Source organism: Erythrolamprus reginae, chromosome 3 (genome assembly GCF_031021105.1).
Source record: "Erythrolamprus reginae isolate rEryReg1 chromosome 3, rEryReg1.hap1, whole genome shotgun sequence".
NCBI lineage: Eukaryota > Metazoa > Chordata > Lepidosauria > Squamata > Dipsadidae > Erythrolamprus > Erythrolamprus reginae.
In genome coordinates, this window is record NC_091952.1 from 138,936,477 (window position 1) to 138,960,588 (window position 24,112).

General features: G+C 38.7%; 1 protein-coding gene across 1 annotated transcript in view; it reads left to right on the forward strand.

The window, feature by feature from the left end:
* Positions 1–3,240: 3,240 nt before the first annotated feature.
* The window catches only part of MGST3 (microsomal glutathione S-transferase 3), a 30,370-nt gene continuing 9,498 nt past the window's right edge, over positions 3,241–24,112 (forward strand). The window contains exons 1-4 of the mRNA XM_070746828.1: positions 3,241–3,439; positions 8,588–8,710; positions 23,282–23,355; positions 23,855–23,912. Coding sequence (XP_070602929.1) covers positions 8,594–8,710; positions 23,282–23,355; positions 23,855–23,912 — 249 coding nt within the window. The 5' untranslated portion in view covers positions 3,241–3,439; positions 8,588–8,593. The remainder of the gene's footprint in view (positions 3,440–8,587; positions 8,711–23,281; positions 23,356–23,854; positions 23,913–24,112) is intronic.

A 24,112-nucleotide genomic window follows, 5' to 3' on the forward strand; every position in this document is an offset into this window, starting at 1 on the left:
ACTAAACAGGAGCTGATGAAGCATGTCACACTGTACCTATAATAAAGCTAGCCAGAAGCCAACCTGGGTTTATTAATAACAGATCATGCTAGACAACCCTTACTGCTTTCTTTGATAAATTTATCAAAATTAGTGAACCAGGAAAACACTTGGATATACTGTAGTATATTTAAACTTCAGTAAGGCATTGATAAAGTAGACCACAACCATGTTTTAGTAAGATAGAACAATGTGGGGTAGACACTAGACAGTACCATTTACCAGATGAATTCATAGTTGGGTGACAAACTGCACTCAGAATATAATCCTGAATGGAACTATATCTACATGTAATGGGGTACTTCAGGAGCTCTTCAACATTGTCCCAAATTATCTAGATAAGAGGATAGAAAGAATGTTTATCAAATTTGCAGACAAAATCAAATTGGGGTAATTGCTAACACTTAGAAGGATAGACTCAAGATTCAGAAGGATCTTAACAGATTTGAGCATTGGGCCTTATCTAACAAAATGCAGTTCAGTGGTGAGACAAATAAGATCCTGCACTTTGGCAGGAAAAACCAAATGCACACGTATAGAATAGGCCCGTAATGGCAAAGGTGAGGTGTCACAGTGGGTAGAGTGCAGTACTGCAGGCCACTAAAGCTGACTGCTAGATCTGCAGGTCAGCAGTTCAAATCTCATCACCGGCTCAAGGTTGACTCAGCCTTCCATTCTTCTGAGGGGGGTAAAATGAGGAGACAGATTGTGGGAGAAATATGCTGGCTCTGTTAAAAAGTGCTATTGCTAACATGTTGTAAGCCGCCCTGAGTCTAAGGAGAAGGGCGGCATTAAAAAATTGAATAAATAAAAAAAATAAAAAAAATAAAATCTATGGCATGTGTACCATAGGTGGCACATGGAGCAATATCGGAGGGCACGCAAGGTGTTGCCCTATGTCAGCACCAGTGCGTATGTGTGCTCTAGCCAGCTGATTTTCAGCCTTGGGGAAGGACATTTCAGCTTTCAGAAGCTTCCTGAAGCCACAGTGTATGAAAAACAGGCCAATGGGCAAACTGAAAGTCCGTTTTTATGAACTTGTGGTTTACCCATTAGGTTGTTTTTTCACCATCCCAGGCTTCAGTGAAGCCTGTGCGGGGATAAAGGAGAATTGTGTGCAAGCACATGGGTAGCGTGGGGGTGCCATGTGTGTGGGAGGAAATGAATGTGGACATGTGCGCATGTTAGCACATGCACACACCCTCTTGGCACACAAACCAAAAAAGGTTCGCCATCACTGAAATAGGTGGCACTTGGCTCAATAATAGTAACTGTGTGAGGGGTCTAGGTGTCCTTATGGACATTACTTAAGTAGGAGCAGCTGGCAAAAATACCAGTGCAGTCCTAGGCTTGATCAACAGAGGGATGGCATCAAAATCACAAAACGTGACAGCACCATACTATATACTATACTATATCAGTGATGCAATACTTGGAATACTGCATCTATTTCTTCTAAGAATGTAGAGAAGAGCAACTAATATAGGAAGGAGTCTACTGGATAAATCATATGAGGATCAGTTAAGGGAACTAAGTATATGTAGCTTAACAAAGAAAATAATTGGGGTGACATGATAGCTATCTTTCAGTATATGGTGGGTTGTCACAGAGAGGTGGGGGTTGACTTATTTTCCAAAGGCCTTGAGGGCAGGGCTTGAAGCAATAGATGGAAGCTCATCAGAGGGAACTCTAACCTGAAACGAAAAAGTTCCTGATAGTGAGAATTAACCAATGGAACAGCTTGCCTCACAGAGTTGAATGTGCACTGTCACTGGAGGTTTTCAAGAAAGGATTGAACAACTATTTATCTGGGATGGTATAGGGCAGTGATGGCGAACATTTAAATCAGCTGGCTGGCACACACATGCATGTTGGAGCTGAACTAGGGCAACGGATTGCGTGCCAGCAGATATGGCTCCACGTGCCAGCTGTGGCACCCGTGCCATAGGTTTGCCATCACTAGTAGAGAGACTCCTATCTTGGGCAAGGGACTGAACTAGAAGACCTCCAAGGTCCATTCCAGCCCTATGATATACGAACATTCTAACTCCTAGTTTCCTGCAATATTCCAGCAACACTGATAGGAATCTTGCATCCTCTTGGGCCGATGTGTGGGTGGGGGAGGCACTCCTGCTTTAGAAAATGAATGGCAGGGTAATCAGATCAGCAAGCCACTTGATAGGAGAAATAAGCAATTATCATGGAAGGATCACATTTCATTGCCCTGCTATACCAACTAAACAACATTAGAGCACTAACAAGGCTACAAAGACAACCAGACTAGGTTGAAGGGAAGACTATCTGGAAATCTGAACTACTTAGATGCATCAGGGAAATTATCTACATGAATAAAATAAATAGAAATGTAAGTACCGTATTTGGATTTCAGTGTAAAAACTCTTATCCCTTTGAGTTGTACAGATTTGTATAGGTTTTTTTTTTAGGAAATAACTCAAAAATATCAACATATATGTGAATTTATTTTTAAAATTTATTTGTGCAATAGTCATAGTGTGCCTCACCTTCCACTATTATTTGCACATGAACACCATATCCTGCACTGTGAAACTCTGCCCCTTTAATAACAGAATACAGTAAATGGACATGTAGAGCAAGATGGATCTGATGACACAAATAGTACAAGTGGTGGAGACTTAATCCCTTACATATCCCCAATAAGTGGAAGAACATCTGGTAAAAAAGATAAGCCAAAACAGGTCGAGGTTAATCCTGCCTTTATAGTGGAATATAATAGCCCATCATCCTAGAAACAGCAAAATTTTATTTATTTGTTTGTTTGTTTGATTTTTTTTAATGCCGCCCTTCTCCTTAGACTCAGGGCAGCTTACATGTTAGCAATAGCACTTTTTAACCAAGCCAGCGTATTGCCCCCATTTTAGAGAAGTTATATTGGACAAACAAAATATTATGAAAACTTCTTTCCTTTCCATCCCTCTTAACACTATTTGCAAGACTGAAAAGTCACTAGGACTAAGGCTATCATGTCTACAGCGTCTGAGCTGCAGAAATCCGGATGTCAGAATGGCAGCAAAGAGCACCTATAGAGCAGTGTTTCTCAACCTTGGCCACTTGAAGATATCTGGACTTCAACTCCCAGAATTCGCTGGCTGGGGAATTCTGGGAGTTGAAGTCCAAATACCTTCAAGTCGCCAAGGTTGGGAAACACTGCTATAGAGAGCACCAAGAACGAACGGACATTAGAGTCACAGGAAGATCTTGCGGCGCACACAGGAACTTCTTTCTGCTCGAGGCGGAGCGATTTCAAGCGGGCAGGGCAGGTACTGGACTTCCCGCTAATACGAGGGTGATTAGGCTGAGCGGGTGCCGTACAGTGCTACTACCTTAGCCCTTTGGTTGCCGAATCAGCTCGCAGTGAAGGGTAAGTGCCTGCCCGCTTGCAGGGAAAGACCTTTTTCGAAGGCCGCTGGTAGGGGACTTGACCCCTAATCGTAAATACGCATTCTTTGCTTGTCCTCCCCGGGGGGTGGGTGGGGAATTGCTCCTTACCACACCTGTGAGATTGAGGCGCTTGAATTCACACAGGGATCGTCTCTGCAGACTGCAGCTCTGTCAGTTCTCTACAAATCCTTCTGCGGGAGGTCTGGAAGCGCTTTCACATTGTTCCCCACTAGCCAGCCGTATTTCAAAGTAGTAAAGAGTGCGGCGTGAACCACAGTTAGGCTGTTTCTCACAATTATGGATACCGCCATTTCTTATTTCTGTCCGTAAAGAAGTGGAGCCAAATTATTCCTCTCTGGCTCTGCTTTGAAACTTAGTTCTCACTGCCAGGAAATTTCTCTTTAGTTCATATTACTTTCGTATAGGTGTTTAGGGCTTTTGGCTATATATGGCGTGCTTACCCTTCACAGTATGGAGGGAAAGTTTATTTATTTATTTATTTTATTTATTTTTATGTATTTATTTTGTCCAATACACAATACACATTGAAGAGGATAGACAAGTAGTAATATATATAAAGAAAAGGATAGAAGAAAAGATATAAAAATAGAAAGGAAGAAAAGATAAAGGAGATAAAGGAGAGACAATTGGACAGGGGACGGAAATATAGTGAAATTAGAACTTTATGCAGCACACAGTTGTTTCCTTCAAGCAAGTAGCTTCGAACTTGTATAATATCCCAGTAACTCCCAGCAAAAGGGGAAAAACGGGCCTAAAGTTCTATGCTAATGAGGCTTCACAGTTCTGGCTTTTGGTGTGATATGGAAGCTCAGAAGACCACAGAGCAAGACCAGGATAGTATTTAAAGTTTAAACTACAAAAACAAGAGGAGACTAGGCTGTTTTGCTTCGTGAATAATTTCTTGAAAGGCTGCCTACAGAGAGAGAGCAACTTGCCTTTTTTTCTTTTTATAAGTTTTTCTGTAGCCAGATTTTGAATTATTTCATATTTGAATACAACATAAAGGAAAATTTGCTTAGTTACTAGGATATTGAGAAGAAAACAAAGAAGGCATAAGGAAACATTAGCTGCCTGCGGTGTTCTTTATTTTTTGTATCCTGCTTTTATTTTATAAATAGCTCAAGAGGTTACACTTATCTAATATTCTTTCTACCTTTTATTTTCCCCACAAAAAACCTTGTAAAATGGGTTGGGCTGAGATAATGTAATTGGCTCAAAGTCATCCAACACACTTTCGTGTGTAACCTGGAACTTGAACTCATCACTTACAAATTTACAAATACAGGTATTTCAGATACAAGGATATAATAACAACAACAACAACAACAACAACAACAGTCACCAAGTTGGAAGGGACCTTGCAGGTCTTCTAGTCCAACTCCCTACTTAGGCAGGAAACCCTATACTATTTCAAACAGATGGTTATCCAACATCTTTAAAACTTCCAGTGTTGGAGCATTTACAAATTCTGAAGGCAAGTTGTTCCACTGATTAATTGTTCTCACTCTCAGTTCTAAGTTACTTCTCTTCTTGTTTAGTTTCTAACCATTGCTTCTTGTTATATCCTCAGGTGCTTTGGAGAATAGGTTAACCAGTGAAGGGGCTACCAAAAATTTTACTACCACACGGTGGGCGTGGCTTATGCAGGACACCCTGCATTTTCTTTCAACATCTTTCAGTGCAAATTGGGTGCTCTGGGGTGGAGTTCCATTTTTGCTACCCCACTGTGTCCCCCCCTCATCCAGCAGTAGCCCACCCCTGGGTTAACCCTTTCTTCTTAGTGGCAACCCCTGAAATACTGGGATACTGCTATCATGTCTCCCCTGGTCCTTCTTTTCATTAAACTGGCCATGCCCAGTTCTTGCCACTGTTCTTCATATGTTTTAGCCTCTAGTCCCCTAAATCATCTTTGTCGCTCTTCTCTGCACTTTTTCTAGAGTCTCAACATCATGCATCATGGCGACCAAAACTGAATGCAGTATTCCAAGTGTGACCTTACCAAGGTCTTATAAAGTGGTGTTAACACTTCACGTGATCTTGATTCTATCCCTCTGTTAATGCAGCCTAGAACTGTGTTGGCTTGTTTGGCAGCTGCTGCACACTCCTGGCTCATATTTAAGTGGTTGTCCACTAGAACTCCAAGATCCCTCTCATAGTTACTACTGTTGAACAATGTACCACTTATACCTGGCCCGCCCTCTCTCTGTGCCCGGTGCGGACAAAAAACCCCGCACAGTAGTTTTCTCCCACCCAACAGTTGATCTCCCGAACAATTCTAAATTCAATTCCATTTATGCATTAATCCAAATCAGTATCACCTACTACATATGTTATTATAATCAATGCTTCTAACTTTATTAAAACAGATCAGCAATTCCTAAATTCATATATCTAAATATAAAAAATAATTAAAGTCCATCCCTCTAAAACCATCCTAATTTCTCACGCGGTCCCATGGCACAATTAATTGCCCACCCCTGACATATACAGTACCTGTGCATTTTGGTTTTTCTTGCCTAAATGTAGCACCTTACTTTTTTCACCATTGAATTTTATTTTGTTAAATAGCACACATTGTTCTGGTTTTTACACTGCTTTTACTGAATTTATTCATGGTAGTTATGGTTACTGCTCCTAGGGTGTGGTGAGATTTGTAAGAGATTGTCCCAAATATATCTTTGCTCACCTAATATAAAAATGCAACTTTATTTACAGTGAGGCTGCAGATTTTATTACTGTATCGGCCTATAATAGAATAGAACTTGTATTAGTTTTATGTAAGGACCTTAAAATAATGAAAGGCAGATGAATTTGGAATCCTGAATCCGGCAGTTTGGAGATATTTTGCAATAAACTGTTTTCCTTTTTTTCCTTTTTTCTGTTTTTCCTTTTTTCCTTTTCAAGTCCAAGAAGGACTTGTACATTGTCATCTCACCTTTATTGGAATCTTGGAACTCTTTATTGGCCAAGTGGACACACAGAAATTGTCTCCTGTGCATAAGCATTTAGAATGATTACAAAATTAGCAATTTTTTTAGTAATCACTTGGGGACAGTTAACAAGCATAGTCTTTATTTAGGCATTTATTTTAAAAGAAATATTGTTTTCTAGAAATAAATTTATTTTCAAAGGCATTTGCTATTTCAATCCCCTGCTGTTTTGTAGTTCATAATTAGTTAGGAGAACCACCTAGTCAGTTCTGCCTCCCTGCGGGGTGGGGGTGGGGGATTGGAGCCAAGAAATCAAGCCGCAGTAGAAAATGGTCTGACCATGACAAAGGCAACACATCTAAGCCCCTTAGTCTCAGACCATTGCTCAATTGCTCTGAGAGGTGCGTGCCCCCCCCCTGTTGGGTGCGTGCCCCCCCCCCCTCGTGAGTTGGACCCTGAACTACTTGAGTCAGGTCCATGGCTGTCATGGTGGCCATGAACTCCTGTGCTAACCCAGAGGATCTGCCGAGTGACGGCAGGTTGAAGTCCCCCAGAACAATAAGTCCAGGGAACTCCACCGCCAACCCGGCTACCTCCTCAAGTAGCACAGGCAGGGCTGTTGACACACAACTGGGAGGCAAGTACGTGAGCAACAAGCCCACCTGAACCCCTAGGTCCAATTTAACAAGGAGGGACTCACAACCCGCAAACTCGGGAGCAATGAGTCTATGTAGGAAAAAAGTCTCCTTGGCTATAATAGCCACTCCCTCTCCCCTTCCCTGGGGTCGCGGCTGATGCCATACCTGAAACCTGGCTGGGCAAATTTCAGAGAGAGGAACTCCTCCCTCTGGGCCCAACCAGGTTTCAGTCACACATACCAGGTCGGCCTCCTCCTCCAGGATCAAGTCCCGGATAAGGAGAACTTTGTTAACCACCGACCTGGCATTGAGTAGCAGCAGCCTGAGCCAAGGTTCAAATTATACCTGTCATCAGTACCCTGAGACGAGCTCATGGGGCTGGAACAGGGGATCGCTTTCAAGCAGCGATCCCTTCTTCCTCCAGAACGGCTTGCCCCATGGCTCCCACCATATCTGCCTCTCCCCAGCAACACTGGCATCCTCTGGCCCTCTGCCACCCCAGGGATAGGCTCCTCCAACCCCCCTGCTTCTCTGCTGCCAGGCATGCTGTTTGTATCATCCATACTATATCCATTCATTCCATAATCATCCATACAATGCAAATAACCCCATTCATTCCAATAATCATAGGCATCCATCACTAAAAATCCCCCCAATAACTTAGCTAAAAACAATTAAAAAACATTAAAAAAAAACAAGTAATAAAAATAAAAAATATAAGAAAAGCAGTTAATCGGCAGTTGTTAGCAGTCAACAGGAAGATGGCGCTAGACTCTGAAACAATTAAGTTCTAGAAGAGTCCAGCATGAGAGTCCAAGTAACCAAATGTCCGAGTCTCTGGGCAAGAATAAGCACTGCAGTGCTGGCTGCTGCCACCGACCAGCTCCCCCAGTCCGTGTCCATGGCTGTTGTTACCTCGGACTTCTCTATCTTTGTGTCCCTCCTGGCTCCTATCAGTCGCTTAGTGGTATTAATTGAAAGAACAAAGAATTCTCAGCTTCCCAAAGATGAAATTGGCATGCTTTCAATCTACCAAAGTTCTTTAAAATTTTAACATGTTTTCTCCTGTAGGATGTGTAATGGAGCTACACAGAAGAGGTGTGAATATTACCGCAAAGCTGCCTTATTTGCTTCTGTTTTCTTGTGGTGCCTTTAAAAAAAATATCTAGGAATGTTTAAGTTATTTCAAGATGGGGAAAGGTTGGTTGTTGGATTTGACAATGATGGGCCCAAGAAAAAGCTTCAGAAGTACTAATCTCTAGAAAACAGCCTCTATTTGGACTGCCATTTGGCTGGGGTGCTATAGGATTTCCTGCTCAGGCAGGGGGTTGGACTGGATAACCTGCATGGTCCCTTTCAACTCTAACAATAAATAAATAAATTTTGATGTCCGCACTTTGTTTACTCTTATCTTTTTTAATGTCCCCTTCTGGGGGAAATAATATAATTATTACTTGTTTATATCAGATTATATACTCTTACCTACTGTATATAGGAATGAACATACACTAACTTACTACTTTTAACTTTCTTCATAAGGCCAAAATGGTGGTTTTCTCAAAAGAATATGGCTATGTGATTCTCACTGGTACTGCCAGTTTTGTCATGATAACTCACCTTGCAGTAAATGTCGGGAATGCACGCAAGAAATATCATGTGGAGGTAAGTATGGGTAATTTCCCCCGAATTCCCCTACTTAACTGTTTCTAGAAGCAGAAAACAGCATATCCTGAAAGAAAATGTGTGTGTAGAAATGTTACAAATACTTCAAGTTGAATTATGTAAAATACTGTGTTTCAACTTTCAGGAAACAATATTGAAAAATAATAATTAAAATATTGTATAATAATAAACAGATAAAGGAAGTAACCAGTTAAAAAAACTTTCATAGCCCATGGGGAAGGAATTCAGAACCATTAAAAGGCCCAATGAGAATCAATCACCCTGATTTATATGGGGGATCTTAGCCCTCTAAGGTGTCTTTAATTTAAAGGCACAGATTTTCCCCCAATACATTGGATCCACATCACTTACAATTTTAAAAGATAAAGTGCATAAAGATTTGGGCTGCAGAAATCAATAAGTGGTAATGAAGAGATAAGACATTTCTCAAGGCATTACAACCACGTTTGGGGCTATAATTTCCATTGCTAAACAAAGTACCAATAGTTAAAACATGATACCATAAGACTATAACTTAGCAACAGCAATCCCTACAGTACCAGCTGCCCTGGCTTATGGATCACTAAGTAGCAAGTGGATTGTGTCCCACATAAGCACTGGAAGGCCCAGTGCAAGCTGCGTGCAAGTTGGGAGTTGCTGAAGTGCAGCATGAAATCAAGGAGTCCATAGAAAGAATATGCTGCAACTCAAGGGCTACATGGCATGCTATGGCTCTGGGGTTGCAAGAAATTCCTAAGCTGCAATCCAACACAAAGTCTAACTCCAAGTCTCATGAGGAAATGGCTATACATGATCTGAGGAAGACAGTCTCTCATCTAGCAGCTATCTCATGACGCGGCATGATAACAGTCTGCAGTACCTTAAGCAGTTGCCACAAAGAAGAGGGTGTTCAAGATACTTTCCAAAGCACCTGAAGAAAGGACAGAAAGCAATGGATAGAAACTAATCAAGGAGAGAACCATCCTAGAACTAGGGAGGCATTTCCTGACAGTTATGGTAATCAATGGAATGGCTTCCTTTTAGAAGTTAATGGTTACATCATCATTGGAGTTTTGAAAGAAGAAATACCATTTGTCTGAAAGGGTCTCTTGCTTGAGCAGGGGTTGGATTAGAAATCTCCAAGATCCCTTCCAACTCCGTATTCCATATCTTGTATTAAGGCTGGTCATGCATGCTTGGTCAGCAGTGGCGGGAAAGAGCAAAAGTCAACTAGAGTGTCTGAGATCACAAAGTTCAGGCAGCCAGAAAGGTATAGATGGGGAAGTTAAAGCATCTCTGCAGTTATTTATAGGTGCAGACAGACTGGCAGTCAAATATATAAATCTTGATCACATGACTGGGATGCTGCAACAGCCTTAACTTTGGGGGCTGTTCATAAGTCCATTCAGCACCATTGTAACTTTGATTACTGAACAAATCTGAAATCAAGGAATACGTGTATCCAAAACCCCAACTCTTCAGTAGTCCTTGTTGAATGATCACTTAACGTAACGACTATTCGAAGTTACGACAGGGAAACTTGTAGTTGCAGCTGTTGCTATATCCCGGGATCACATGATTACAATTTGAGCATTTAGCTTACCAGCTCATAATAACTTGCAGGGTCCTGTAGTCACATAATCACAATTTGCAACATTCCATGCCAACTTCTGACAAAGTCAAACACAAATGGCAATTTGGTGATGTAACATTTAAACTTGTTTAGCAATGGAGTTGCTTGTCCTAATTATCATAATTATGTGAGGATTACCTATAAGCAAATAATGAAAATGAGAGGTTTTTTTAGCTAAAACAAGATAATTAAAATTTGTATCAGTTAAGAAGTGCTTGAAATTGAAAGGTCAGGATTTCACTACAGAGAAAACATCCTTATGAAGGAAACTACATTAAATAGAAAGGTTCCCATGAGCAGCATTTCCTCAGTATGTGATCTAGTTTACATCTTGTTATATTTCACTTAACTTTTATACCAGGGGTCGGCGACCTTAAACACTCAAAGAGCCACTTGGACCAATGTTTCCTCTATTTTTTTCCCGGTGTGGGCAGAAAAATATAGTGTCTGAGCGGCAGTCCCTCTGGGACTGGGCGGCATAGAAGTATAAATGAATGAATGAATGAATGAATGAATAGGGAAAAAAATCCCTTCTTTTTTATTAAAAGAAATTAATAATAAAACAAAACCAAAATCTATTACTATTAAAATTAAAACAACAAGCAAAACCAAAAATACAACTATTAATAAATCCATGCTTTAAAATCTTCATTTCTTAAATATTTATCATAGTATTATAGTAATCTAGTAATACTATGAAAATCTATCTGAACACCAATGCATCAATTAATATATTTCCATAAATTATACTTTTCTATAATTTCATTCAATATTTCCAAGCTCAATTAATTTTCAGGCACTTAGCATTTACTATTATTAACTTTCATCAATCTACATTTCCAAGTATATTTTAAAGTCATAATGCAAACTCATAAAATCATACAGTACATATTATAAACCCCGTATTTATCATATGTATCTTCCATTAATTTTACCTATGTAATTCTAAAATTCTAAGCCAATTTTTAAAATTAATACATCCTAATATTAAACAACACCTAAATATATCTTTTACCAATATTCCATAGTCAATCCATATTTACCGTATTTTCCGGCGTATAAGACAACTGGGTGTATAAGACGACCCCCTAACTTTTCCAGTTAAAATATAGAATTTGAGATATACTCGCCGTATAAGACTACCCCTCTTCTGACTGTCAAAAACTGAGTCTAGGTCTATGATGTACTTGCATTGAGAAAAAAATCATTTCTGAACATGATAACACAATATTTTAATTACTAATGATGAAGATCTTATTGTTAAAATTAGGAATGAATTATTTAGAGAGAGAGAGCCAAGTGGGAGCACTCTTCTGTCTATTTCTCCATATGTCTCTGTCTATCTGTCTTGTCTGCATCTCATATTTCTCCTCACCACAATTAAGTTTATTATTATAACTCATCATAATTTGTCAACACAAAAAGGTGAACCTGGCTATTTTTCTTTCTCCTACCATCTATTCTGTAGGTATCTTTCAGTCTAACATGCAGCATGCTGACACCTATGTGAGAATCTATTATGGAATGAGAATCTGTATGTGATATCATGATATAGCAATCCAAACAGCCCATCCATTTTTTCCTCTTTCCGCACTTTCTGTCTTTATCCTCTTGCAATGTCACTTAAACAGATTTTAACTTGTCGGGTTTAATTAGTGACCCTGCCAATTTTCAGTACTGTGCAGTGTACTATGATACAGAGCAGGGTGAATAATATGACCTCAGCTTTTAAAGTTATTTTAAAATGTTGCCTAAGAAATATGGAAAGATGATTCTTTTTAGAGGAAAAGTACATTTTCAATGGTTAAACATAAGAACAAATACAAACAGGCAGAAATAAATGCATCCAGTTTAACATTCAATCATTTCCCTGGCTCTTTTTATTGAAATGAACAAGTTCATACATTCAATTTTGCAACCACTAATAATGTTGGTCAAGTAGGTACAAAAATACCTGGGGAAATGATCAAAGTCTTTCTCTCTGCCCCTCTCTCTCTCTCTCTTTCTCTCTTGCTATCTCTCTTTCGCTCTCTTTTTTTTTGCTTTCTCTCTTTCTCTCCCCCTCTCTCCTTCTCTTACTATCTCTTTCTCTCTCTTTCTGTCTCCCCTCTCTCCCTCTCTCTCTCCCTCTCTTGCCATCTCTTTCTCTCCCTCTCTCTTTCTCTCTCTCCCTCTCTTGCTATCTCTTTCTCTCTTTCTTTCCCCCCTCTCTCTCTCTCTCTTTCTCTCTCTCCTCTGTTGCTATCCCCCCTCTCTTTCTCTATGTCCCTCTCTTGCTAAACCCCTGTCTCCCTCTCTTGCTATCTCTTTCTCTCCCCCCTCTCCCTCTCTTTCTCTCTCCCTCTCTTGCTATCTCTTTCTCTCCCCCTCTCTCCATCTCTCCTTCTCTCTCTCCCTCTCTTGCTATCTCTTTCTTTCTCTTTCTGCCCCCCCTCTCCCTCTCTCTTTCTCTCTCTCCTTCTCTTTCTCCCTCTGTTGCTATTCCCCCTCTCTCTCCCTCTCTTGCTATCTCTTTCTCTCCCCCCCTCTCTCCCTCTCTTTTTCTCTCAGCAGCGGCAGCAGGGTGATCAGCTGTGAGGCGGAGCTACAGAACCGAGGCACAGACGGCGGCGGCTAGACATGTCACGTGTGGGCGAGCCTGCGCTCTGCACAGCCGCGCCCAGCTAGGAGGCAGTGTTCTCGCCCCCCCCAGCTGAAACTGACGTCCGGCCGGGGCGATTCTTCCCCGGCCGGACAGGCACGCTTGTGCTGCCAAAGGCAGCGTGTGGGCGAGCCTGCGCTCCGCTCAGGCTCGCCCAGCTGGGAGGCGGTGTTCTCTCCCCCCCCCAGCTGAAACTGACGTCCGGCCGGGGTGATTCTTCCCCGACCGGACAGGCACGCTTGTGCTGCCAAAGGCAGTGTGTGGGCGAGCCTGCGCTCCGCTCAGGCTCGCCCAGCTGGGAGGCGGTGTTCTCGCCCCTCCCAGCCATCGCAAATATCGGCGCCACTGTCCTATATCCGGCGTATAAGACGACCCCCCACTTTGGAAAAGATTTTCAGGGGTTAAAAAGTCGTCTTATACGCCGGAAAATACGGTAATAATCAATCATCCCTCCTCAAATTTCTACCATTGTTCTCATTTCTGAGTACTTCTCCTATCTCTCCCCCTTTTCTGGTCTTGTTTTAATACAGAAACAAAAATGTGGCGGAATAGTGACAGGGTACATAGTACAGTATATGGCTGTTAGTTTTCTTGGACCTCTCTGCCACTTTCAGTATCATGAGCTAATGCATCCCTTGGCTTGAATTGAGAAACCAAAGTTTTGCTTATTTTGGGATGTCAATTCTGTGATGCTAGATATTTCTGTCCTAGGATAGATATAATATACATTTTTGCTTTGTTTTATATTGCATGTAAGTACTAAAAAGCTTAAAAGGAATCTAGTTACCTAGAGTTATAATAGCTGCATAAATAACTGACCCTTCCTCTCCCCCCCCCCCCATTTTATATTAATCAATATGACCTAGTATTTTCTGAGAGCCAACAGCTCAGTCTGGACAAGTAAGACAGATTAGTGGGAGGTTTATGTTTTGTGGGGGAAAGTCATCTTGTTCTGACCAGGATTTCACTTCCAAAGAATTAGGTTTATCACTTGGAATAATCTTGTATTTATCATCACTAGACACTCAAATTACTGTATTATGTATGGTAACTCTATGTTGCAGCCATTTTGGATTTACTGCAATGAATTACCTGCCTAGCAAACTAACACTACCAAGTTTGCTGGGACAATTGTCAAAATGTAAAGGTCCATGCTGACTAGAAATTGGATCAGAATGAAATACTAGGACTGTAGGCTTGCCCGGGGTCACGTCACATCTGGATTGTTGTAATACACTCAGTATAGGGCTGCCCTTGAAGACCACTTCAAAATGTAGTAGTATGAGAAGTAATGGCTGTCTGTTGGGGTGTACCTGTGTCATCACTGCCCCATGAGATGCATTGGCTGCCAATTGGATCCTGACAGAAATTCAAGATGTTGCTGTTACCCTATATGGCAAAGGGCTCGGATGTGAGAGGCTGATTACCTCCCAATTTGTTCTTCCCATTCAGTATATTTCAGTACAGAGGATGCGTTACAGATCCTTCCATTAGACACTGTCATCTTATGGGAGTAAAGCATTCCTTCTCTCCCTCTCCCAGAACAAAGCACACCCCTTACTACCTCAATTCAATCCAACTTCAACTCAACTCAATCCAATCTCATTCCTGAACACAAATTCAATCTCAAATGTAAACTAATCAATGCAAGAAGTATTATCAACAAGTTGTCTGAATTCCTCCTCCTACTTGACACTAATATATTTGACATAATCTTTGTTTGTGAAACATGGCTGAATACATCCTATCCTCTTTTTTTTTCAATAAATTTTATTAATTTTCATAAAATAGACAAAACTGACAAACATACATTTAACATAAAAATAGGGTTGCAACTTCCCCACTTATTCTAGAAGTTAAATTTTGATACAAAAAAAAGAATACATTGTTAATACTATAAATCTACTTACAGTGATCCCTCGATTATCGCGAGGGTTCCGTTCCAAGACCCCTCGCGATAATCGATTTTTCGCGATGTAGGGTTGCGGAAGTAAAAACACCATCTGCGCATGCGTGCCCTTTTTTTCATGGCCGCGCATGTGCAGATGGTGGAGTTTGCGTGGGCGGCGGGGAAGACCCAGGGAAGGTTCCTTCGGCCGCCCAGCAGCTGATCTGCTCGGCAGCGCAGCGAGGAGCCAAATTGGGGTTTCCCCTTTGCGTGGGCGGCGGGGAAACCCCGATCTTCGTCTGCTCGCTGCTGCTGTGGCCGCCCAGCAGCTGATCTGCTCGGCAGCGCAGCAGCAGCGAGCAGACGAAGATCGGGGTTTCCCCGCCGCCCACGCAAAGGGGAAACCCCGATTCGGCTCCTCGCTGCGCTGCCGAGCAGATCAGCTGCTGGGTGGCCGAAGGAACCTTCCCTGGGTCTTCCTCGCTGATGCCCCCGCTCGCCCGCCCGCCGCCCGCCAGCAAGAGGGGGAGAGATAGAGAAAGAGAGAGAAGGAAAGAAAGAGATGAGAGAGGGAGGAAGAGAGTGTGAGAGAGGAAGAAGCAAGATAGAGAAAGAGAGAGAGAAAGAAAGATGAGAAAGGAAGGAAGAGAGTGACGTCATCGGGTGGGAAAAATTGCGATATAGCGTTTCGCAAAGAACGAGATCGCGAAAATCGAGTTAAATGAAAAGAAGAAACTTGTTTAACCTTACATAATAAATCTTCATATATAAACTACATCCAACACAAAATTTAAATCTTATCCATACTTCTACAATTCTCCTATTCTTTTTACTTTTACTTCTTCTTATTTATCCATATATACACTTTGTTCCAAATCTCATAAAATTCTGTTTCTTCTTGGTCTTTTAACCGTCTTGTCATCATATCCATTTCAGCGCAGTCTAATATTTTCTTAATAACCTCCTCTTCTTTGGGAATATTTTCCCCTTTCCAATTTTGCGCATATACTATCCTGGCCGCTGTCAAAATATGAATAACTAAATGCAAAATTTATTTCATATATTTCTGATTAGTTATACCCAGTAGATAAAATTCCAGGGTTTTTTCTATCTCCTGCGTTACTATTTCTTTTATTATTCTTTCTATCATTTTCCAATAAAGCTTAGCTTTACTACACATCCACCATTGATGATAATAGGAACCTATTTCTTTCTTACATTTCCAACATAGTGGAGAGGTCTTAGGGAACATTTTCGCTATCCTACTCAGTGGGAGGTGCCACCTATAGAACATCTTAATTTGGTTTTCTTTTAATGAGACCGACTTTGTCATTTTCCAATTTGAAATCCAGACGTTTTCCCATGTATCTATATCAATTTCTCTACCTATATTTTTACACCAACTTATCATGTTATCCTTTAGGGTCAAATCTATATTTTTGTGACCAATCATATATTTATATGCTTTCCCTATTAATTTAGTCTGGTTTGTAATTAGTAAGTTACCTAAGAAGTTTTTACTTTTATTAAAGACGTATATCATACTATCTCTTTGAAATCTAGACTGGATCTGAATATATTGCCACCAGTCAAGTATAATCCCTTCTTCTTGTCATTTATTTCTTGGTTTTAATTTCATTTGGTCGTCTAATAATTCTTTATATCTTATTATTTTCATTTCCTGAATCGAATTGGTGTGTGTTATTGCTTCTAAAGGAGAAATCCAGTCGGGAATAATTAAAAAATGATTCTTTTTTATATCTTTCAAAACTTCAAATAGATACTTTCTTATTGTATGTCTTTTGAAATATGTATGTACTTTATCCTTGTCGTACCATATAAAGGCATGCCAGCCTAGCATAAGGTCATGTCCTTCCAATTTTAATGTTCTTTTGTCTTCTAATACTATCCAGTCTCTAATCCATGTTAAGGCGGCTGCCTGATAATATAATTTCCAATTTGATAAAGCGAATCCTCCTCTTTCTTTAATATCTTCTAAAATATTTATCTTTATTCTTGCTTTTTTCCCTTGCCATAAAAATTTTCTTACTATCATTGTTAAATTTTTGAAAAATTTCCCGCCAGGATTTATTGGTATGACCTGAAACAAAAACAAAATCTTGGGCAAAATATTCATCTTAATCGTGGCAATTCTCCCCCAAAAATATATTTTTAAATTGTTCCATATTTCTAAATCTTTTTTAATTTCTACAATTAATTTCATGTAATTATCGTTTTTTAATGATATAGTTTTTGATGTTATCCATATTCCCAAATACTTAACTTTCTTAACTATTTTCATGCCTGTGATATATTCAAGTTTTCTTTCTTGAGATTTATTCATATTTTTCACTATAAATTGTGTTTTACTCCTATTTATTTTTATCCCTGTGACTTTTCCATACTGTTCTATTGTCTGTTGGAACTGCTGTTATCAGATCCTCTGTAATAAAAGTCAAATCATCCGCAAATGCTTGAACTTTATATATTTCTTTCCCAATGGTCAAACCCTTTATTTTTGAATCTGCTCTTATCTTTATCAATAAGACTTCCAAGGACAAAATGAATAATAAGGGTGATATCGGGCAACCTTGTCGGACTCCTTTAAATATTTCAAATGTTTCTAATTGCTCATTATTTAATATAATTTTTGTTGTTTGCTTTGAGTATATTGCATCTATTAAATTTACAAATTTTGTACCAAATCTCATTTTGTTTAATTGCATTTTTATAAAAGTCCAATTTACGTTGTCAAAGGCTTTTTTAGCATCGAGGAACATTAACGATACTGGCTTTCCAAAATGTTGTTCATAATATTCTAATGTATTAATAATCATTCTAAGATTATTTTTGATCTGTCTACCTGGTAAAAACCCATTTTGATCTTGATGTATTTTCTCATTTAAGACCTTTTTAAGTCTATCAGCATAAATTGTGGTAAATATTTTATAGTCTACGTTTAATAATGATATAGGTCTGTAATTTTTTATATTTTCCTTGCCGGTTCCTGATTTATGAATTAAAGTTATTAAAGATTCTGACCACGATTTTGGAATTTTGCCATCCATTCTACTTTCATTAAAGATTTCCAACATATTATTTGTTATTACCTCGCTGTCTATTTTATACCATTCTGCCGGTATGGCATCAGGTCCAGTTGCTTTGTTATTTTTTTGCTTTTTAATAGTTATTAGTAGTTCCTCGATTGTTATTGGACTATCTAAACTTTCCTGTTGTTCTTCCGTTAATTGTGGTATCTCTAAGGATTCTAGATAATTAAAAACCTCTTCCTCACTAATATCTTCTTTTTTATATAACTCTTTATAAAATTTTTGTACTATTTTTGCTTTCTCATCTATATTTATTTATTTATTTATTTATTTAATTAATTTAATTAGATTTATATGCCGCCCCTCTCCGAGGACTTGGGACGGCTCACAGCATGTACAGAAAAACAGGAAACAATAATAAGCCAATTATACCTTAAAAAACAATTAAAATTCTAATTAAAAACTATCAATATCATTCATTTTTATAGAGTTTATGTTGTTGCTGATTTTTATTCTGATTGTTTGGGGGTCTTTGTGATTTATATTTCATATTTCCATTTTCATCTTCTAACTTTTTAATTATTTTTGATTGTCTATGTTTCCTTAGTTTATATGCGAGCCATCTTCCTGGCTTATTAGTGTGTTCAAAATAATGTTGTTTAGCTCTTTTTATCTTTTCCGCTATTTGGCTTTGCTCTATAAGTTTAATTTTATGTCTAGTCAGTCCTATCTTTCCCTTAATCTCCTTATTCTTGGCATTCTGTTGCAATAAAGTCTCTAGTTGTCTTAATTCAGTAATTAATTGTTCATATTGTAACTTTTGCTGTATAAGAAATTGTTAATCCTCTAATGTATGCCTTAGCAGTGTCCCATAAATTTTGGGGGGAAGTTTCTGAATTTTTATTTATTTCAAAGAATATCCTTAATTCATTTTCTATCCATTCCTTATATTTTAAATCTCTTATAATATTTCTATTCATCTGCCAATTTAGATGTTTCTTATTACTTTTCAAATAAACTACTAAGGGATTGTGGTCAGTCCAGGTGTTTATATCTATTTCTACCTCTTTTATTTGTTCTGAGGTTATTTTTGGAGCCCACACCATATCTATTCTTGTCCAAATTTTATGGGGGTTTGAATAAAAAGTATACTGTCTGGTTTGGAGATGTCTTTCCCTCCAAATATCATTTAATAATAGCTCAGATTTCATTTTTTGGAAAGTGGTTGGTAATATATTTTTCTTTTTCTTATTGTTCCCCCCCCCCCTGAATGGTCTAATAATCTATTTGAAATTGCATTAAAATCGCCAATTATAATCATATTTTCAATATTTAATTCGTTTATTTTCTGATGCAATTGGTTATAAAATATCATTTGATTTTCATTGGGGGCATAAATAGAGATGATGACAAGAGGTTTGGGCTTTATATTTATCTGTACAATTAATATTCTACCATCTTGGTCGGCATATAATCCTGACTCCATCATCACACCAAGTAACTACCTTGTTTTCCGGTCTGACCGTGAACCCCGCAGAGGAGGTGGTGTAGCTATATTCTATAAAAATTCACTCAATCTAAAAAACATCCAAGTTGCACATGATCTTATCCTTCCTGAAACCATAATATGTGATCTTTCCTTCAACACCACACTCCGCTTCCTGTTTTGCTACAGAGCTCCAGATTACGACATTACTCATGCAACAAAATTAACCTCCCTACTCACGTGGGAAACCTCCTGCCCCTATCCCATTATATTCCTCGGTGACCTCAATCTACCACACATCAACTGGACCCTAAACGAATGCTCCACAGAACATATACATACTGCTCTTTACAACGCCGTCACCAGCTTGGGACTTGAACAATTAGTATCAAACAATACCAGACTCAATAGCTGTCTTGACCTCATATTCTGTAATAGCAAAAGCGCTATATATGGACTGCATATAAAAGAACCCTTCTCCAACACCGATCACAGTATGATTAACTTCAACCTCAATCTATACCATCCTACCAGTCACCTGAATAACGTGACACCTAAGTACAATTTTAGGAAAGCCAACTATGAACTCATTGATGCCAATCTCTCAATTCTCAAATGGCAATCTTTGTTCTCTAACTGCAACACCATTGATGATTTCTACAACACGTTCTTACTCCAAATTAAAAGACTTATCGGGCTACATGTGCCACTCACTTCATCCAGAGGTAAAAGAAAAAATAATTTACCTGTCTTGATAAAGAAACTACAAACCAAAAAAAGATCTCTCTGGCGTAAAAGCAAAAAAGGCCAAGTAACCAACGTCAAAAGCCGCTACAAAAGCATATGCCAGCAAATAGAAGCAGAATGTCTCAACTATCACAGCAAACAAGAGGAAAACCTCCTTCGCACCAAATCTAACCGAGCCTTCTACAACTTCGTCAACAACAAACTCAACGACTCTAGACCTACACCCACCTCTCGTAGGACACAACAACAAAGAATAACAAGATGATCCATCCAAAGCTAACCTCTTCAACTCTTTCTTTGGCTCTGTCTTTGTTAACAGTAATGGCTCATCGCCCATCTTTGCAAATCGCACCTCAAACTCTCTCAACAACCTAACCCAAATCGACTTCACTGTAGACCACGTTGAAAAAGCAATCCGTGACCTCAAACCTTCCCTATCAGTCGGACCAGACAGTCTTTGTGCATACTTCCTAAAAAAGCTTTCTTCTGCTATAGCTGAACCTCTAAGCATTATCTTCCAAAAATCCTTCAGGACCAGAACACTCTCCAAGCTATGGTCAAAAGCAATAGTCATCCCCATCTTCAAAAAAGGAGACCTTTCTCTCGTTGACAACTACAGACCAATATCACTATGCTGTGTCTCATGTAAAATCATGGAATCAATTATAAATCAATCAATCACCCTTTACTTAGAATCTAATAATCTACTCTCTAACAAACAATTTGGATTCAGAAAGAAATTATCCTGCAACCTACAACTACTTCACTGCAAAAACATTTGGACTACCCATCTAGATCAAGGAAAATCCATTGATGCAATTTATATTGACTTTTGCAAAGCCTTCGACTCAGTGGTCCATGACAAACTACTCCTAAAACTCAAATCCTATGGCATCTCAGGATTCCTCCACAGCTGGATTACTGCATTCCTGTCAAACTGGCAACAAGTTGTCAAAATTGGAAGCGCCATTTCCACCCTCGTCCCTGTCAAAAGTGGTATTCCCCAGGGCAGTGTACTAGGTCCTACTCTTTTCATTCTCTACATCAACGACCTCTGCGATCATATCACAAGCAATTGTGTTCTTTTTGCCGACGATGTAAAACTTTTCAACACCATGGACAACACATTTACTCTCCAAAAAAACCTTGACTTTGTCTCAGATTGGTCTAACACCTGGCAACTTCAAATATCAACCAACAAATGCTCTACCCTCCACATTGGCAAAAAGAATCCAAACCTCATATATAAACTGAACAAATTCTCACAGCCAACCCACACTCAGTAAAAGACCTTGGAATACTAATATCAAATGACCTAAGTGCTAAAGCCCACTGCAACAATATCGCCAAAAAGGCTTCTAGAGTTGTTAACCTGATCCTACGTAGCTTCTGCTCCGGCAATCTCACACTACTCACAAGAGCCTACAAAACTTTTGCCAGATCCATCCTTGAATACAGCTCATCTGTCTGGAACCCATACCACATCTCGAACATCAACACCCTTGAAAATGTCCAAAGATATTTCACCAGAAGAGCCCTTCACTCCTCCACTCGAAACAGAATACCCTACGAAAATAGACTAACAATCCTGGGTCTAGAAAGCTTAGAACTACGACGCCTAAAACACGATTTAAGTATTGCCCACAAGATCATATGCTGCAACGTCCTACCTGTCAATGACTACTTCAGCTTCAACCGCAACAACACAAGAGCACGCAACAGATTCACACTTAATATTAACCGCTCCAAACTTGACTGTAAAAAATATGACTTTAACAATTGAGTTGTCGAAGCGTGGAACTCATTACCGGACTCAATAGTGTCAACCCCTAACCCCCAACATTAGACTATCCACGATTGACCTCCAGGTTCCTAAGAGGTCAGTAAGGGGTGTACATAAGTGCACTAGTGTGCCTTTCGTCCCCTGTTCAATTGTCTTTCCTTTATCTCATATATCATATATATTTTCTTCCTTTCATATATCTTCTCTATTTTTATATATTTTCTTTATATATATTACTTCATGTCTATTCTCTTCTATATGTATTTTGTATTGGACAAAAATAAATAAATAAAATAAAATAAAAAATAACATCTTTCCAGAATAAAGATAGCCCCTCTCTTCCAGGATTCTGGAAAGTTTTGAAAATCCAGAGCTAATATTTATGAAAACCTCCTGTTTTGTTTCAATTTTGTTGCTTATTATATCATTTTAGTCTGGATGTCATTCATAATGTTTTTATTATGTTTTTTCTAGTTTTATATGCCACCCAGAGTCCATTGGAGTAGGGCAGCCAATAAACGTTAACAAATAGTGGTCAAGAAATCAAAAACATCATGGGGAAGCCGTGACAAACCTGTCTCTGTGTGCACACATGCACATGTCACAGAAGTTGAATTTAAATATTTATGTAATCAAATTATGAAGAAAGGTTGGAGAAAAAAACAAAGGATAAACATTTAGATTTGTTAAATGTGCCATGGGAAAGATGGGAAGAAAGTATTTTCCATTGCAACAGAAGTTAGAACCAGAAATAATGATTGTGAATGCAGCTGTTTAGGTTTTATATAAGGAAAAACTTCATGGGGGCAAGATCTGTAGAAAAGAAGGTTAATCAATGGAGATTGTGAGATATCCATTTCTGAAAGTTTCTAAGAGAATGTTGATCTGCCCCCTCTTATGGATACAGTTGGTTGGTTTCCTGCACATTATAGAATGTTAGACATGATATTTTTGATTGCTCTCAACTTCACAATTGTATGAGTCTGTGATATTTTTATGCTTCTCATATATCTAATTTTTACTTTCATAGTAAAAGTGGGCAAAAGCATAGTAATGTAGTTATTTTACTTTATTAAAATATACTATTGATAAATGTTATTTTTAAAATAATTATTGCTGTATTAATGTACCATATTTTTAATTTGTCTCTATGTTTGCCAATTTATCTGTCTTATTTTAGTAGTAAGAAAAAAGGCAGCTTCTTTCAGGAAATGCCAACATATATATTGTAATCTTTGGATTAATTTATATATTATTTATATACTGATTGCTATACAGTGTGTGTGTGTGTGTATATATATATATCTATATATCTTATATGTATGTACTTTTTCCTTCAATAGTATCCAACCATGTACAGTGCAGACCCTGAAAATGGACATATCTTTAACTGTATTCAGAGGGCACACCAGAACACGTAAGTAGTCTGTATTGAATTGTGCCCATTCCCGTTTCTTTCAGATTTGGTGCCTAGAAGATATCTGAATTTCACTGTACTTTTGAGAGGAATTATGGAAGCCTGAAATCTATATTGAATACTTTGATGCAGCGCTCATGATATGGCTTTTCTCCTAAGAACATAAATGGGGCAGGCTATCAAGTTGCTTGCTTTGTGTTTGGACATCATGAAATGCTACTAATGGCTATTTGAATATAATCCTAGACAGCTGCAGAGCGCCTGCTTGAGAAGACAGTGATCAAGAATATAGTGTTAAAAAAAATCAGAGCAAAATTAAAAATTGTAAGGTGAATCTACTTGTGTTTATTATTAAGATTTCAGTCAAACTAAAGGTATTGGGATAGCAGAATATTCTGCTTTCTTTTTGTGGATATGTTAGGTTCTGTATAATGTTCAATTGGACATAAATGAATAAAACCCATTAATGAAGTGTAATTAAAAATATGTGTGTTTTTAGCTTGGAAACATATCCTTCCTTCCTGTTCTTTCTTGGAATCAGTGGGATCTATTACCCGGTAAGAGCAATATTTAGGTCTGGATATGATTAGCAACTTGTTCAATGGAAGTTGGTGTACTTTTTTAATACAATAATGCTTCTTAAAGTAATATAGTAAAACCAGAGGCAGATGAATTAATGTTGTATATTTAAATCCATCCATCTTTTAGTAATAGCTGATAATTTATTTGTATAATACTTCATTGTTTTTAATGTTTT